The 18,446-nt window shown below is 36.0% G+C and overlaps 2 protein-coding genes and 1 pseudogene across 4 annotated transcripts in view; 1 reads left to right on the top strand and 2 right to left on the bottom strand.

Annotated features, from left to right (window-relative positions):
* LOC139958394 (calpain-7-like) overlaps positions 1 to 7,608 on the top strand; it is a 52,046-nt gene extending 44,438 nt beyond the window's left edge. Inside the window, exons 17-20 of the mRNA XM_071955447.1 lie at positions 1,052 to 1,114; positions 2,467 to 2,606; positions 3,897 to 3,983; positions 4,386 to 7,608. Coding sequence (XP_071811548.1) covers positions 1,052 to 1,114; positions 2,467 to 2,606; positions 3,897 to 3,983; positions 4,386 to 4,530 — 435 coding nt within the window. The 3' untranslated portion in view covers positions 4,531 to 7,608. The remainder of the gene's footprint in view (positions 1 to 1,051; positions 1,115 to 2,466; positions 2,607 to 3,896; positions 3,984 to 4,385) is intronic.
* A 1,952-nt stretch (positions 7,609 to 9,560) lies between these two features.
* LOC139958401 (ly6/PLAUR domain-containing protein 6-like) overlaps positions 9,561 to 18,446 on the bottom strand; it is a 70,842-nt gene continuing 61,956 nt past the window's right edge. For all 3 annotated transcript variants that reach the window (XM_071955459.1, XM_071955460.1, XM_071955461.1), the window contains 3 exons: positions 18,180 to 18,278; positions 16,555 to 16,700; positions 9,561 to 13,631 (listed from right to left, as the gene is read on the bottom strand). In XM_071955459.1, the coding sequence (XP_071811560.1) occupies positions 13,458 to 13,631; positions 16,555 to 16,700; positions 18,180 to 18,278 (419 nt within the window). In that variant the 3' untranslated portion in view covers positions 9,561 to 13,457. The remainder of the gene's footprint in view (positions 13,632 to 16,554; positions 16,701 to 18,179; positions 18,279 to 18,446) is intronic.
* Positions 12,702 to 12,796, bottom strand: LOC139959197 (U2 spliceosomal RNA; annotated as a pseudogene).

Here is an 18,446-nt window from a genome sequence, read left to right as displayed (position 1 = left end):
TTTTTTCAAGTGAGGAAAGCGACACACAACTGTACAATTTTGTTGATGCAAATTTCCATTCCAAAAAGAGTTTGCATTCAATTTCTTGCTTTCTCTCTCCTTCACTCCCTACAAAGCTGCCCCATATATGAAATGCTGGATACAGGCAAGAGACAGAGGTTGTCACTGCATACCCCCCCCCTACCCTCCACCCTCCTCCTTCCAGATAAAACATCATCAGGCAAAATTTGGAATCAACAAGGCAATTATGTTTACTTTGGAAAATGTTTATCTTTTGTTTTAAAGATAACCCTCTATGTCAATGCCAGAAGATGTACAAAAATGACTGTCATTGTATGAATCAGCTGTTTATGACTATACTAATGGTTATAGGACTGTAATGCAACTACTAATGAGAGGGGCATTGTAGAAGCATTCATTCAATTTGTCATGTGGTGAGGGGAGATGTGTGTGTGTGTGTGTGGAAGGGGGAAGCTTCCTCTTATGCCCAGTGGCGGAGCTAGGGGTATTGGTCAGATGGGGCGAGAATGGTCTGTAGGGGCGCTTTCGACACTTTCTAAGCGGAGCGCCACCACAGGTTGGCGCGGAGCGCACAGAAATTTTTTGAGTAAAGATACTCCCTAGATCGCAGGAAATGACCCTTTCCGGGCCTTGCTAATTTGCAGATAAACGAAGAATAAAAAAGGTGTCATCGCCATTTTGTCAGAAAATTACACCAACAAAATGTGACAAATGTCAATAGGTATTTGAGAGCGCAATAAAACAGTCAATAATCGCGAATAAGTAAAAAATGGTAAAAAGCTGAAAAGGGCGCCAGCAGTCCATTTGAGTCCGTCAGTGGTGGCATCAGCCCCCCCTGACTGTATGGACGCTCCGCCACTGTTAATGCCCCCCCCCCACCCCCAACCATTCCAATATGAATCGTCATTCTACATAGTCTCAGATATACTTTTATCCACTTTTGTAACTGACTTTTGCTTTCAATGTCAGTTGCAATTACCATATGCTAATGATAATTTGGTGGGTTTATTTTTTTCAAATTATTTAACAGGTCTACAGTACATGTGATTTCAAATTGTCCAAGATGCCAGAGCCCTACAAATACCACAAGTCTGTAAGTAACTGTTTGGTTTCTGTAAATATGCTAATTTTCATCTTTTATCATAATTATTATTTTTTAGATGTTACTTCTAGATATAATTTGTTTTCTGAAGTTCAGTGGTAGTTAGGCCATTTTAGTCTGTGAAGTTCCCTGTTAACATATATATATAATGGTATTATTATTATTATTATAGTATTCAGGGAGTATTCTACCTATTAAGCCCTAAAGAAGGTTTAGCTTACTTCCTTTCTCTTTATCGTATAATTTGCACTTTTCATACTTTTTTTCATACTTACTCTTTGTACTCTACACGTGATAAAAAAACAGAAGAATGAATGAAGAATATCACAAGTCAAAGATAAAATAGCTACGAGAGCTAAATCAACATTGATTCATAGCATTTTTCATAAGTTTGAAAAATAATAAATTGATAGGATTGCAAGATATAAGAAAATCTTGCTGGATTAGAAAGATTATCATTTCTGTTCCCTTTGGTCATTAGCTCAGGAATCAGTCAATGACTGCTAGAAGCATCAACCCATTTTTCCACCAATTAAATAAGACCTACATTTATGGTGACCGGTCCTTTGATATTTGACTACCATGCCTGTGGAATGCCCTGCTGCAGACTTTGTGTATTTTAATTCATGATTGCCATAAAAGGTCTTTAACTAAAACCCATCTTTTTATTTCTATAATTTTTATGACTGATCTTTTTTCCATCTTGCCTGCTCCTGTGGTTAATGTATGTTTTAGTTTCATTTTCATTTTCATACTTATTTGATATAGTTTCATTTTAATTTTAATATTTATTTGATATAGTTTCATATTTATTTTAGTTTAATATTAATTTTCCTAGTTCCATATTTATTTTCATGTTTTTAATTTCATTACTATAGTTTTTGCTTTATTTTATTTGATTAATTTCATGTATTTTGTTTTTAAATAACTTTCCTTTCCTCTTGTGGAATTTGCTTTGAGACATTCTTGTTTTATACACCGCTGGACATATGTATCTAATAAATACAGCGTAATATCATGATGGTCCATTGCATCAGGTTATGCATAAAAGAAGTATTTCACCAGGTTTCATTCATTGAAGTTTAATCACTATTGCATACTTTCTGATGACACATTTGTTTTTAGCCAAAGAAGAGAATTTTGACCTATTATTGAAACTCCCCTCACCAATCCACCAACATGCATGGTTTTCTTCTATTCACCTTTCATAAAAAAATGTCGTAATTGGGAGAAGGGAAAATTGCTAGAGTTTCTTCTTCCACTTTACTCATGTATGTACTATGTATGTGATAATGGTGTCATATATCATAATGAGTCACATTTCCTGTTATTGGATTTGACAGATAACAGGAGAGTGGAAGGGCAGGACAGCAGGAGGTTGTGCCAACAACAGGGAGACATTCCCTAACAACCCAATTTACCAAGTTAATCTCCAAGAGAAGTCCAAATCTAATTACTTAATGGTTGATCTTAAAGGACCTAGGTAACGTAACTCTGCATACAATGCTTTGTTATACAACTTGATATTTATTGTAATGATACATTTGTACTTCAAATGCACCTTTCCACCCAACCATGAGAATTGTACTTTTTTTCTATTAAGGTATTGTTGCATCAAAACTAGGCTGTTGTACCAGCCTGCAGCATCCTGCAGCAATGCTACGTAGGATGTAATCTTTTGTGCTGTGCAGTTTCACACAATAAGCACTGCTGTTCTGCAAAGACAATGTCTTTTGTTTGATATTGATGCAGCCTGGCTGCAGGGGATTTTGCAGCTGCTGCTATCATATAGTCTTTTGTGCTGTGCAGTTTTACACAATAGGCACTGCTGGTCTGCAAAGACAATGTCTATTGTTTGATATTGATGCAGCCTGGCTGCAGGGGATTTTGCAGCTGCTGCTATCATATAGTCTTTTGTGCTGTGCAGTTGTACACAATAGGCACTGCTGGTCTGCAAAGACAATGTCTATTGTTTGATATTGATGCAGCCTGGCTGCAGGGGATTTTGCAGCTGCTGCTATCATATAGTCTTTTGTGCTGTGTAGCTTCACACAATAGGCACTGCTGGTCTGCAAAGACAATGTCTTTTGTTTGATATTGATGCAGCCTGGCTGCAGGGAATTTTGCAGCTGCTGCAGCTTTTCTTTTTAACACATTGCCTATAAGACACCTGATGTTTCTATGCAGTACAACAACATTGAAAACTCCCCTATAAATCCTGACATCAATTTTCGTATCACCCCAAACAGTAGAAGAAGCATTATTATAGGGGTCACATTACTTGGGAACTTGATCTGCAATTGACAGCTTCTCTGGAAAGCAGTGCTTGTGCACTGAGCAGGACTACCCTCATTAAAGATGACAATAATAACAAATAAAAAAATGTGTCAGTGAAAACAGTACATCCACAAAGAGAATAAAACCATTTACCCAGTCTCTAAAAACTCTTTATAGACAAGATGGACTCCTCTTTACTTCTCTTGAAATACAACTGGAATAGTTTCCTCTTTGGTTTTTAGTAAATATAAATTTATTACCTATGTGTGTTTTCGACAAAAGTGCAAAAATAGTAAATGGGTGAAAATTATCAATCATGTTGTGCAGTCATAGGAGGTAAATCCTCCTTTCATAACAACAGTTAAAAAAAATATTATACAATTGGAAATTACCAGTTTGATCTGTTGCAGTAACATTTTGTAGAAATAAGGAGAGAATCTTTAATACAGACTGTTTGCAATACCTGTTTTATTAACATATCTTTCTTTTAACCCAGAAACTTCCATGTGGGGTTCGATATAACAGCTGTAAGCCCTGAAGGCGTTGGGGAAAGCTTTGATGTACAAAGAAGCGGAGAATACAGGTGATGAGAACTTGTGTTGCCTTGAAGCAAAGGGTTCCATTAGGGAAGAAATGTAAACTTAATGTAGTCATTTTGTTTTGGTTGAATACAGTGGAAATTGTAGCAAATTCATGGACATTGTTATTGAACCGGAAAACAATGGCCAGTTCTGTGATAGAAGTGATAGCAATTTTGTTACAGTTGGGAGGAAGGAGAGATTGCACAGTATTACTTTTTGATCAGCCAGTCTTATTTGTCAGTCGCTGTCTGAAAATGGAATTTGGATATCGAGAAATGTTGATATTAGAGATTAGAGAAGATATTATAGTCCATAGTGATAACATTTTGTAAGTGTTTCTGGCATCAAACAATAGAAGAAGAAAAAATTGTGGTAAACTTTACTTTGTATTGTTTTCATTTCAGACGGGGATTTAGCATTCTTCAACTGGAGGGTTTGAAAGGTGGCATCTACAATATTCGACCTACAACCTTTCAACCAGGCGAGGAGAGTCCATTCTTTCTGACACTCTCTGCATCGTGTCCTATGAAGGTAGTTCGACTACAATGAACATCAAACATAACAGCTGTCTCCAAAAAAATCTGCGATTCTGTTGGACTATGCTTGGTCTTCCATAGGTCTCGGAAACTTTATTTTTGGTTACAATTTTCTGATAATATTTTGATATTAAAATCTTACAAACTGTTAACTCTGGTTAGTCAATTTGAATTCAAAATAGGGGAAGAAAAGTTGACTTTTTTTTAAAAGATTTGATTACTGAATGCAGTTAATCCTTCTGTGGTGAAGTATGGACAATAATTTTGTAATGGAATACAGGGTCCCATCTGACACCGGGGGGGACCCTAGAGCCATGGTCCTCCAATAATGTTCAGGGCAATGATTTTCATGCGGGCAAAATGTCACCACAGCCAGCACTTAATACAGCACTGAACATTTGACTGGTGGCCCCACTGTCTCAAATCTACCTCCTCTCCTATTAATGTTCATTTCGTGAAAATATCCAGGGGGTGTCCTAATTTTATCAAGTGTAATCTCATTTTGGGTTAGCATTTGGTAGGTGTGGTAAATTTGGAGCTTGAGTGCAAACAGGTGCATTTGATGTACAATGTGGTCCAGGTACCAATGATGTAGTCTTGTGCTTTCTCATTGTAGTTAGTAATTTAACCTCTGGGGAAACAATTTAGTCGAAACAGTCACTTAAGTGGAGGATCTAACCCAACCGTTATCATTGGTCTGTGTGATGGAGGTACTTGTGATTAAGAAATTCTCAAAACAGCGAAGAAAAAAGTCTTTGTCCTTTTAGGAGATTTTAAATGTCCCATTAAACACTGAAGACTTGAGTAAGTCTAAAGACTTGGGATTAACTCTAAACATGACTTCATCAAGGCACATATGCTGTCATCTTGAATGGTTTTCTTTATTTATTGCAATATTTTATGCTAACTTGAATTCTGGAACCCTGGTATCTCCCACAGTAAGATCTATGAGAGACTTACTCATTACAAAGACTTCTGTCTTGCAAACTCAAGACGACAGTTAGGTTTGTATATCAACCAAGTTATGGGTCATCATAAACACATGGAAACATACTAATTGATTGATTGAAATGACCAAATTTCCTGCATTTTCATGTGAGGCATAAGGTTCCATTGGTCTCTCTCAGAATGTCAGGCTTGAATTCTGCACAGAACAGTGATGGTATTAGAAGTGTGTTTGTGGGGTGAGGGATGGGAGAGGGGGTGTGGGGATAAGGAAGGGATTATCAAATTCTGTTGCATTCTCTTGTAAGACATAATTGTTCCTTATTCTCTCTCAGAATGTCAGGCTTGAATTCTGCACAGAACAGTGATGGTATTAAAAGTGTGTTTGTGGGGTGAGGGAGGGAGAGGGGGTGTGGAGATAAGGAAGGGATTATCAAATTCTGTTGCATTCTCTTGTAAGACATAATGGTTCCTTATTCTCTCTCAGAATGTCAGGCTTGAATTCTGCACAGAACAGTGATGGTATTAAAAGTGTGTTTGTGGGGTGAGGGATGGGAGAGGGGGTGTGGAGATAAGGAAGGGAATATCAAATTTCCTGCATTCTCTTGTAAAAGATATGTTGTTTCCCAGACTCACTGAGAATGCCAGGCTTGAATTCTGCACAAAACAGTGATGGTATTAAAAGTGTGTTTGTGGGGTGAGGGAGGGAGAGGGGGTGTGGAGATAAGGAAGGGATTATCAAATTCTGTTGCATTCTCTTGTAAGACATAATTGTTCCTTATTCTCTCTCAGAATGTCAGGCTTGAATTCTGCACAGAACAGTGATGGTATTAAAAGTGTGTTTGTGGGGTGAGGGAGGGAGAGGGGGTGTGGAGATAAGGAAGGGATTATCAAATTCTGTTGCATTCTCTTGTAAGACATAATGGTTCCTTATTCTCTCTCAGAATGTCAGGCTTGAATTCTGCACAGAACAGTGATGGTATTAAAAGTGTGTTTGTGGGGTGAGGGATGGGAGAGGGGGTGTGGAGATAAGGAAGGGAATATCAAATTTCCTGCATTCTCTTGTAAAAGATATGTTGTTTCCCAGACTCACTGAGAATGCCAGGCTTGAATTCTGCACAAAACAGTGATGGTATTGAAAGTGTGTTTGTAGGGTGAGGGAGGGGAGAGGGGGTGTGGAGATAAGGAAGAGAATATAAAATTCCCTGCATCCTATTGTAAGACATAATGTCTCTCCCAGAATGTCAGCCATGTATTCATTGATAGAACCTTTAGCATTAAAATCCCTGTGGTGTGACAAAGTGCTTAAGAACTTTTGGGATAATGAGATTAATGTAAACCTGTGAAATTCCAGGGGTGTTATCTATGAGATCTGTACCAAATAATTGAGATATTCAAAGTGCTTGTATGCAGGTGTGTGCATTTGTAGGGTGAAGGAGGGTAAAGAGGTGTAGAGGAAAGTAGGGTAATGTCTCATACATGTTATCATAAAGCAGTATTTCCAGAATTTGTCAATGTTTGAACTTGCAAAAAACAATATTCCTTTGGTCCTGTCAAAAGTAAATATTGAATTCCCATATTGCCTTATCGCAAGATTTGAAAATATGAACTGTTGATTCACAATCTTACAAAGACTGCAAAAATATCAAAACATAATATTCTTTAGTTGTCCCAGCTCAAGTAACCTGCTGGTTATACACCTCACAGGTGTGATTTTGTAAATGAAATAAAGAAATCAATAAATATAATAGAATTTGAATCTTGACAATCCGTTACTTGTATCCATCTTTGCTAAAATTGTAGTTTGGAATATTTTTTCCTTATATAGTTGTTTCTTTATTCGAACCAAGGAGTGCCACCATAAACGTAACGTAAAAATCGTGCCAAAATTCATAACCATGTCATTTCGATACACATAATTTTGGCCAAAATTCTGACTTCCAAAGTCCATTTCAATCATGTAATTATTGTGCAAATAAATATGATCAAAGTACTAAAATGAATTTAAGAAAAATATTAAGAGTCGATTTGTTTTACTTTTTCACATTCATAAAGACTTTCTTATTATTATCATTTGGGATCTTAATCTGGTGGATATCTGATTCAATTTGATTTATGTCTTTTTTTCCAAATATATATATAATTGAAGAGGTGAAGTTTTGATTGAATAATATTATAATAATCATAATAATAAAAAAGGGATGAAAAAAAGATAAACCTGTCTGGATTTGTTTTTAAGTGTGATTTGTAGAAAAATGTTAGGGAAAGCTAATAAGGCAGCTAAAAAGTAGAAGTATCCATGTAGATAGGGGAACAAGAAGACCATTTCTTTTCTTAATGTTTGGCTATTTATTCTGAAAATGACTATTTTTTTCTCTGAGTTCATCATGTGATTAATTTCAAGACATTTTTACTGTTCTTTTAAGGAGATTTCACATATAAATGTTAAAAAATACATTCCTTTGTTTTCAATAGTGTTAGTGGATGAGGTGGCAGTCAGTTAACAGGAGGCTTACATGGCCAAGAAACTTATCATTAATAGTTTATGCTCAGGCTTAAATTATTATCATAAATGTGCCACTTGCTGTAAAACCTTTACTTCTAACATCCTATCAATACACAGGATAGGTAAAATTATTTCCAACCTCACTTTCAAACCTTCAGTCAACCCTACTATAGCTTGCTGTTGTTTCACACCCATTGTCTCTTAAATTTACAAGTTGTACTATAATACTAGAAACGTTTACCCAACAAGCACCTTTCACTTTTTTTGCCATTCAACCCTGATAGCTTTGAATTGTCTATTAACTGGGAATGGAATTATTTTGTACAAGTGCTTTGCTTATGGCATTCCTTTGTTTATCTCACTGTCTAGGCCTGAAAAACAAGAGGGTAGGATGGACCAGAGTTAATCAGGAGGCCCAGGGGAATATACTAGAGGAAAACTGCAGACCCCAGTAAATGTTTGAGATATGGTAGTCCTCAGGGCCCGACCTGGTTTGTCAACCACTGCTACCATCATGCAGACTCTGGCACAAGCAGGGGGTAGGAGACGGGGGGAGGGGGCATGTGCCCCGCCCCCACTTTTTCCAAAATAGCAAATGTGCACTACTGGCAAAAAAAATGTGCCCCTTTGATGAAGAACTGTCTTTTGGATATCTTAAGCCTTTGTTAATTTTAATATTTATTTTAAAGGTTATTTTTAGTGTGCACATGCTATTTTAAAATGGCATCCCATATCTTTTTGTAGCACGGTTAACAGTAAACAATCTCAATAAATAAAAAAATCAATGTTGCAGTGCACCATAATAGTATTGATAGCATGCTAACACTATATATATTTAAGTGATATGGCCGGTGTGTATCAGTTTATAGCATAACGATCGGTGGTTGTGGAATGAGAAAGTGCCCCTCTGATGTTGTGTCCCCCCCAACATTTTGGAAGCTTCCTACCCCCATGGACACAAGGGATGGTAATCCTCCTATCATGTGACTACTTATAAACTACAATGTGGTATTAACCACATAACATACAAACTGCCTGCTCACATAAATATTCAATGCAATCGCCAGCTGTAATCCCTCATTCCATTGGTACAGATCTACAGCAAAGCTGAAAAGTAAGATTGACATATGGGAAGCTAAATGGGTAGTTGTTCCAAGGAATGAAAATTCACCTCAGTCACGGTACCGATAAATAAGGGTTTGGGACATGGTAGGGCCCGACCTGACAAAGACACACCATTTTCATACACAAGTGTCATTTATCATATAACGTGACTTTATTAACTCCTTATAAACTGTTGAGCAATTTGTAGTAACTGAAGATCAGATCATCATGTGACATCATGTGATATGATAGCAACCACATACGTATATAAAGTACAAACTGCTCACTCACATAAATATTCCATACAATAGTAACTATAACACTGATTCCCTTGATACACATCAACAAGGAAAACTAAAACTGAAAAGTAAGATTGACATGTGAAGCTAAATGGTTAGATAATCCAAGGAATAAAAATTCCCCTTCGGGGCTCAGTAAACTATCCTTCATTTCCGATAAGATACCAAAAGATAACAGAAAAACAGATCTAATTTCTCTTTCCATGATTATTTACCTTCTGTTATATAATTTATTAACAATGTCTTTTTGCAACAGTATTCAAGAACTGTATTTTGTCAATAGGACAAACTTCACGAACATTTCATAAGGATTCCAACAATTTTTTTTTACACAATACATAATGGTATTCAATCCCTTTAATATGGAAGTATCCAGTGTTGTAGTCACATGCTTTTATCTGAATACTTGAGGTTCCGAGTACTAAGAATCTGAGTACTGCTCTTTAGGATCCCAGTACCAGTGTTGAAACTTAAAAAGGTACCATTAGGGGGAAAGAGCAAAAAAAGTCTTAGTAAGTAATTTCTCTCTCTCTGTCATAATTACATATTTTTGCTGCATTGGTTTTGCATACATCATTTTCCTGGCTCAAGCAGTATGAACTGTGTGAGTCTATATGTAAACGGACTCTATATCAACACAAAAATCGCTGTACATGATGTTATAGTAAAGCCATTGACATAAAAGGTCATCAATATTGCCTCCAAAATATGCCAATAGGTCATAAAATGGTCACTGATGCTCAAAAGTTCACCAACCATTTTTTTACCACCAACCTCATAGAATTCTTATGGATTGAGACAGCTTGTTGACTCATTAAAACTCTCTAATTAAAAGTCTGGGAATAAATTGGACAGTCAGACCATCCAGATCAAAATGTTTTTGCAACTTAAGTATGCTAAATTTTCAGACCAATACTCAAGCCTGTAGCCAGGAATTTCTGAGTTGAAAGAGCACCAATAATTTCAAATGGGAAGGGTACCAACAATATAAGGATGGGCACAATACGTGTGTCCCTGTGCCCGAGACTGTAGAAATACTGATGAACTTTGGGGACCAATAAAAATCTAACTTTCCAACTTATATCAAAGGTAGTTATGATATGTCTGTTTCCCAAATATATCCAAAGAATATAGACTGAATTTACTTGAAATCTTTAAAAAAAAAAAATTTACAGATTTCTGTAAAAAGCCTCTTTGTCTTTAGTTTCAGAATTATAAACTGATTCATATTTATAATTGAGCTTGTGTATGCCATTTTGCAGTTTATTATTATCGTCAAGTGATAAAACCATTAGCTTGTCTTTGATGCAATTATCAAAGAAAAAAACTGCAAAGCATACTCATAACTTTTATCACTGTCAGTGAGAAATTTGCATATTCTATATCCCATTGTATCTCGTGCAGAATTCACAAAATTTTTCCCCACTTTTCATGTACTATTATTCCCACCTATGATTTTTTTCACTTCTCGGACGATCTTTTGCCACGGAAATTATGAACCGTTTACCCAGCCAGAGAGCATCTTGAAGCTCGTAATTGGAGAGGTCTTTAATATGGCCCCCAAATTACGATAATCAATTTCAAAATAATCTTCAGGCGTGTTCAAACTTCAAACACATCTATTACGTCTATCGTCAGAGCATTTGCCCGAACTGCATGAAATATGACTTAATCTCGTTTATGGTTCTTCAAGATGCCTTGGAATGATCTGGTGGCAATATACTGATGACTGTATATTCTGGTTTCACATTACACAACAATGGAATGAATACCTCCTAATGATGTTACAATGTGAAAAATTATGAAAAGGAATTAAAGACTTCACGTGTAAACAAAATAATGACTGATTACGAACAAGTGAGTCAGAGTGACTGAGAGATTGAGAGGCGAAGAGAGAGGGCTGAGAGCTTAATTTGCTTTCATATTGTTTATATCTAATTTTTTTCCCCGCAGAATCACAGTGTTTATTTTCTACCAGAACAAACAAATATTTCAAAGTTATACTTTATTCTTTTTGCTCATCATTTTTGTAATGTATTCCTATTAGTATTTGCCATGACTCTTGAATGAGAATTTAGCAAGAGGCTCTATTGCCAACAAAAACATCCCACACAGAGTTATTGTTATAAAACTAGTATGTAAGTGAACTAGGTGTATGTAAACAAACTACAGAGCTTATAACTTCTAAGTATCAGCATATGGATTTTCTACCAGAACATGCCAATATTTTAAGTTGAATATTGTTGAATTAAGTTGAATAAGTTGAATAAGTTGAAAGTTGAATATTACTTTGTTTTACCATAGTTTTCACTAAATCCCTAAAGTCGTCCTTTGTCTTTAATAGAAAACAATTTATTGCCCATACTCCCAAACAACTCTTAAACTCATTGTTTAGGAACCCAGCATAGCTGATTGATGATGAACAATGCCACATCAAATGACATGTGATGTGAACAACACCAACTTGATGTCTACCAGGGAGCTGCTACTCTAACATTAGAGTAGCATCTCCCTGGGTCTGCTATAGGAAAAAGACACATTATATGGGGAATTTGTCAAAATTATTCAGGAAAACAAAGCATTAACTTTCAAGGTTTGCCTTTAAAATTCTCAATATTTTGAAACATCCTTCAACAACTTGAAGGAATTGCAGAGTAACTTAAAACTTGATCTGAACTAAAATCTCAAAGTTTGTGGGTCATTCATGATGAAATGGCTTGCAAGATAAGAAACTACTATAACATGCACATTGAAGAAGCACAAATCATTGTTATCAGACACTCTTGTATTATAGCACATATAAAAGCTAAACAAATATCATGATTAAATACAATAAACATTGTACACCACTTGAATAAATTGCTACATCTAAAAAAATTTCACTTGATATACACCAACAGATCTATATACATTGCTATAAAAACCCATGCTATGTAAATGTACACTTTATACATAATATCCCTAAATCTCCGGATCAAAATTATATAGACACTATCTACCATTCTTTTACTGAATCTCGTTTTTCTATCAAACCAAATATGATGAAATTACATAATTTCTTTAATGCTTCATTTTTGCATTCCATTATAAACATGAACTAACTTTGTTTTGGTACTAATTGTGTAATTAATAATCACACAATCTTGACTTTGTACTTATTTGGCCAAAATTTTGGCCCATTTGCAGAGAACGAGTGAATAAAATGTTCAGACAGAAACATTATGTTATGTTCAAATATACTTTTTAAGAAATGTCACCCAGGAAAGAACCTGGGCACATAAACCAAACAACCGAACGACTGATCCGCTCTCAACCCCAGTCCCCTTGCATTGAGACTGTGTGATCATCGTCGGGTGTGTATCACCATTCCCCTCGAAAGGGAAGAGATACTACACATGATCTTAGCCAAAAGGCCGAGAAGCGATGTTCACATATTTAGGTCATTTGAAAATATAAGTCACACCCATGTGTTAGGAACATGCCTTGCCCATAGTAGGTAGTATGGAAAACATAATGTAAGACTACACAGTGAACACTCATTGGATGGACTCTGCACAGTCACTGATTCAACTACTGTCAGTGGAGAACGAATGACTCAAGGGTATTTACTAAACAAGTCCTTTGAATCGCTCTGTCTGCTAAGGAGACGGAGACGGTTCTTGAGAGGGAGGAGGGCGAGAGACAGACAGTATCTGGGGATGCTAGTGACTGCCTGAAATAAGTACCACAGCCTAGAACCTAATTGGTAGAGTTATGAACAGAAAGGTCAATACATCTATCTACCCACGCAAGAGAGCTGAATTATGTTTTAGACCACTTTGCACACCCACAGGGAATATTTTCATCTTTCATTTCATTTCATTTTCATTTTATTTCATTTTCATATTTCATCTTTCATTGCTAGATCTCTGCAAAAAGGCCATCTTGAAACTTTGGCAAATGACTATATCGTTATGATCATGTGATTATTTACTACACAATAGTAACAACACAAAAATTGTATACAGCTTAGAGATTGAACACATAATGAATATTAATGTAAGTACCATATTTGCTTTGATTTTCTTTTTTGCACATTTTTTAAGATCATAAAATCCTGAAGACATATGCAACAGAGAGGAGCACCAACAAGATCAGATAGTTATTCCCAGACTGTGCGGCCGCATGGTTGTATGGTGTGATGGTCGTAAAAATGGCGGTGGATAGGTTGGTCGGCACACCAAGATTGCAGAGAGTCCCTTCGCAACAGGAAGTACATACCTAACGAGGAAAGGATGATTTATTAAAAATTAAATTAAATTCTTGATGAGACTTTCAGGATGATAATATATAGGCCTATATTTTGTTGGTGACATTGTTAATCCTGGTAATGGTATTGATGAAGCACCATCAGACATTCACAACAGCCTGAAGCAATAACTTGTGCAGAATTATTTATCCCCAAAGTGGATATTCTCTTCTTAAGCTCAGACTACTGTGGCACCACAAATCTGTTAATTCCTGTGACTATGAAACTACATCCAGTATCGTTTATTTATATGTTAATTTTGACAAATAGCAAATTTTAGGTTAACGTCTCAAGTTTCCCTGAAGGCAGTGCAGTAATTCCTCAGTTGGTGTTTTTTTTTAATTTCATGATGCACGTTTGTTCAAAAGACCTTGAAGAAATTGAAGTCTGAGAGAGATTAAACTTCAATGTGGATGGAAACATTAAAACAAGATTCTGAGTTTGATTACCACAATGACATGACAGTTGTAATATACACTTGTGACAGGTTCATATGGGTTTAATATGTACGTTTACTGAAAAGATTGCAAAGCAAACAAACACAGAAAGTGAACTGATCACATGATAATAATACAGCACACAGTGATAGGGGCGTCCTTAGTTTTATACTCCAGCAAACTTTTGTATGAACACAAGTAGGCGTTGGTCCAAACAAATTCCATATGGCCATTTATAATGCTTTCAATAGTCAAGATCACATATCTTTGGATGCTTTTGAGATCCTTATTGTTAAACACTTAACCTATTATAGTGAATAATTACACTCAGACCTTCCCATCAGCCCCTCCCCAATACACACCCAATTTGCCTTCACCACCCCCAACCCCATCCCCAGACACCTACCCCACCCCATCCCCACAAAAAATTTGCAGTCAACATTTAAGACAAGTTTTTGAGAAGCAATAGACGATTAGAAGTGTACTCTCGCCTATCAGATAGAAATATCAGACGTAGTGGGTTGCCATAGACCGGCATAAAAACTGGCTTGCTTGTCTCAGTAATCTGTGACCTCTTGTAGCACAGTCTGCAGACACTCTGCTAAATGTGTTCTGTACAGATTTTCAACAAACCAATTGTGGGGTCTCTTTAATGATTGGGTACCCAAGGCTGAGATACATCCCAATTAGTCCTAGTGTTTCTCTTCTTACTACTGTGGATCCCAGCTATGAGAAAGAGAGAGTGACATTCTTGCACCAATTTAACTCTCTGGAGAATATAAATTTATCATCAACAGTAACGAATCACTGAGCACCATTCTCCGATCCATTTAATCAGACAGCCAAACTCTCACCTCTCACCTAATGGTTTGCAATTTATAGCTTAGACTGGTCATGCACACCAAACCTCACCGAAACTTTCACACAGTCCCCGATCTCAATTTTTACAAAGTGTTACAACTACAATCACATTTCAAAGTGAAAACCTTTTTCGCAGTTGAAATGGAAGACCTTGGAGTTACTTCAAATGTGATAAAAAGGAGAGTAGAAATCTTGATATATGAGCCGAATTCTTCAGGATATTTCAAATTACAAATATCCACTTAAAGAGGAATAAACTGCCAATTATTTCCATCAGAAATATTCTACAGTTTGCCATAATTTAACCTGGCCTCCCATTCTCAACAAGCCCCCCCCCCCCCAAAAAAAAAAGATGAAAAACCAACTGATTTGAAATCCAACATAACCACTTGTAAAGATAAAGTGCCTTGTAAGAGTCTTGCCTCACGCCAGAAGTGTTCTGAAATGTGCAATTTTAAAAAGGCACTAACAGACTTTTGCAAGAAAAGGTCTCTCCTGAGCAGGAAAGATTTGTTTTTTTTTTCATAAAGAAATGGTTGGTTTTGTAGTTGTCTACATAATATGCATCATCAGCTGAAATCAAAGGTACTGGATATGTTTATACACATCACAGTATTTTTCAGAAGGTTGGGGACTATTTGAGGACACAAACCAATTAAAAAAGGGTTTCATTAGTTGCTCTCGTTCTTATTCTTTCTTTTCATGTGCTGTACTAATACTTTTACATGTATTCTACCACACAATTTACATTGATTTTACTTAGTTTGCACAACCTGTATGAGTAAATGTATAAGGACATATTTAGGAAAAATATGGTATAAACCATCTCAGAAAAGTGTCATAATTTGGTATTTATAGTGACACAGCATAACACAGTTAACAACCTCGAATGAAACTCATTACCATCATGCAATTTACTGTTTTTGCTTCACTTTATGGCTCCATTAATAGGATGACTTGTTTTTAAAATTTTTGTCTTGTCATAGTCCAAGAAAAAATTGGAAATCTTGAGTACTGGAAAATGTTTCTATAGCCATTCTGGTTTTCAAGATATTGTTCTATAGAATATGCTAATTCTCTGGAATGCTCCTTTAAGGCTAAATACCTTTCAGTGCAGGCCTAAATGTTAATTCATTGTTCTTTAAAACTAAAATAAGTCAACAAAACTATGTTATTTTAATTTCATTTGAACAACATAGCACCCATGGATTTCATTCAACAGCTTTTGTCCTTGCATTGTAATGCATTGTTAAAAGTGTTATTTGAAGTCATAAAAAGTCTCATGTTTTTCTTTTGGAATCATCTGATTAAATGACCTAATGGTCTATGTGTTAATGGTCTATGTGTTAGATGTAGTAATTACTAGTCCAGCCTCTTTTAATTGATGGACCTCAGTTGTTTAAAGGGTCATTCCTCAAAATTTAAAGTGGTATAGAAATACAAATTGGTATGATGGCAGGTCAGTTGTTTATCAGGTCTACACCGAAGATAATTTTGTCCCTTAATTCATCCGTTAATTAAGGAGAAAGTGTTCCCTTTCACACCCCTCCTGCCTCCTGAATTCCATGCTTGTCAAAACCCATTTTCATTTAATTACCTTGTGATTAATACCCAATTCAATTCGCACTGAACACCCTACTGCACGAGGTGAGCAGATATCGTTGATTGCACATTTCTTGGTCACTTGGTAGCTTTCTTCTGATGTGTGATTCATATGATGCCTGGTGTAGCAGTACTTGGTACCTGGAAAAAATGAGAGAATAATTTATAAAACAAGGATTTAATTAGCCTCATTTAAATGCAAATGAAACAGGCTAATTTCATTGCAAAAATGTCACTTGAATGGATATTACTCGGGGCAAAGTAAAAATTTGGAGGAACCTGAGCTCCAATTCCAAGTAAAACAAAATCAGGTTTCAAGTTTCTTATTAGATTTAAGGATGTCAAGTCACCATCAAGGGTTGTCAAACATCTTAAACTAAATAATCAATTTTTCAATCAAGGTGTTTAGTGACCTGAAAACAGAAGGAATAATGTTCTCCCAATTTGGCTGACTAAGTTTGTCTGAATTTAATGGAAGTCAATCAGCAGTGAAATATATCATTGGGCACTGTAGAAAGCAGTGTAGGATTTCCTAAATGTCATTTACGATAAAAAAACATACTTAACATGGCAAAACAAACCACACTAGCTGGCTGTGGTAGCAGAAATAGAACAAACAATGAACAAAAGCACAAAAAGGAAAGGAAATAAATTTGCAATGGAGTCCAAAACCATTGGTTGGTGTAATTACAGGCAAAGAATACTTTACAGTCATCCTCTCTGCTGCTGCACTGTATCAATCCAGTCAAAAGATTGATCTCATTTTAGCACTGAGATGTCTCAAAGGAGACACAAACCCAACCACCATCACAATTGATAGATGAACAAATTCCCCAAACAACTAAGAAAACTCTTATTCCATTAGAGAGGGTTTAACGTCCTTTAGACACAAAGTTGGAAACTTGATCAAGTCTAATTGTGATGTCATCGAGCCACTTGTAGGGTCAATTTCAAATATTTGTTTCGAAGGATTTTGAAAATTTTGACTATAAAAATAGTTCATCCGTCAAACATGGCGTAATGATGGCATTGGTGTCATTGTCAAGACTGTCAAAACATTCTACATGGAAAATATGAAGAAGAAAAAAGACAAAGAGAAAAGTAAAAGTTTTCTGATGCTTGTGTCACTATGACAACACAGATTTAGAAAATGACTGTCCCCAGACACAACTTTTATACTACAATACCTCCCAAACGGAGCAAGAGTTTTGTTTGGGGATGTTGTTCATCATAAGGTTGTCTATCAAATATAACCTGATCTGTTGATGGTGGGGTTCATTTCTCCTTTAAATAAACAAGCGTGATTCAAGGGTAACGATTTTACCACAAAAATTATAATTAAAACATTTTTAATAGAAAGGTGAAAATTCCAACTCTCCTCCTAGCATCACCACTTGGCATTCGTGAAGATAGTAATATTATAAATTTATAAACATTTACACAAGTATGTTTTCCATGGCCTAAAACCCTCCAAAATTCTCACACTGTTTGTTTTATTCTGTTGAATACATATATGTTTTGCATCATCATGGATGTCACAGCCTGATTACTGTTGTCATAGCCTGCTGGGCCTTTTGTTAATTGACCTCAGACTTTTGACCTTTGACATTATGTGATTACCTTCAGGACAAAAGGCATCATAGGCTTTCTTGTTGCACTCTTCATTGTTGGTTTTCTCTTCACATGTGTAACATTTGATAGCATCTGGGAATGGTGTTGCTGGAAAGAGAGAATTGATAATGTTACAAAATTAACACATCATGCTTTGTTTTTCCTTCTTTGCCTCAAGACCACTCTAGTAATTGAAACAGAAGAAATGTTATTTTGCAAGAAAAAGGTACAAAAAGGCACAAACACACACACGCACACCCACATAAAAGCATTGTA

This window comes from Apostichopus japonicus, chromosome 18 (genome assembly GCF_037975245.1).
Source record: "Apostichopus japonicus isolate 1M-3 chromosome 18, ASM3797524v1, whole genome shotgun sequence".
In the NCBI taxonomy this organism is placed as follows: Eukaryota; Metazoa; Echinodermata; class Holothuroidea; order Aspidochirotida; family Stichopodidae; genus Apostichopus; species Apostichopus japonicus.
This window is presented reverse-complemented; position numbering and strand designations above follow the sequence as displayed.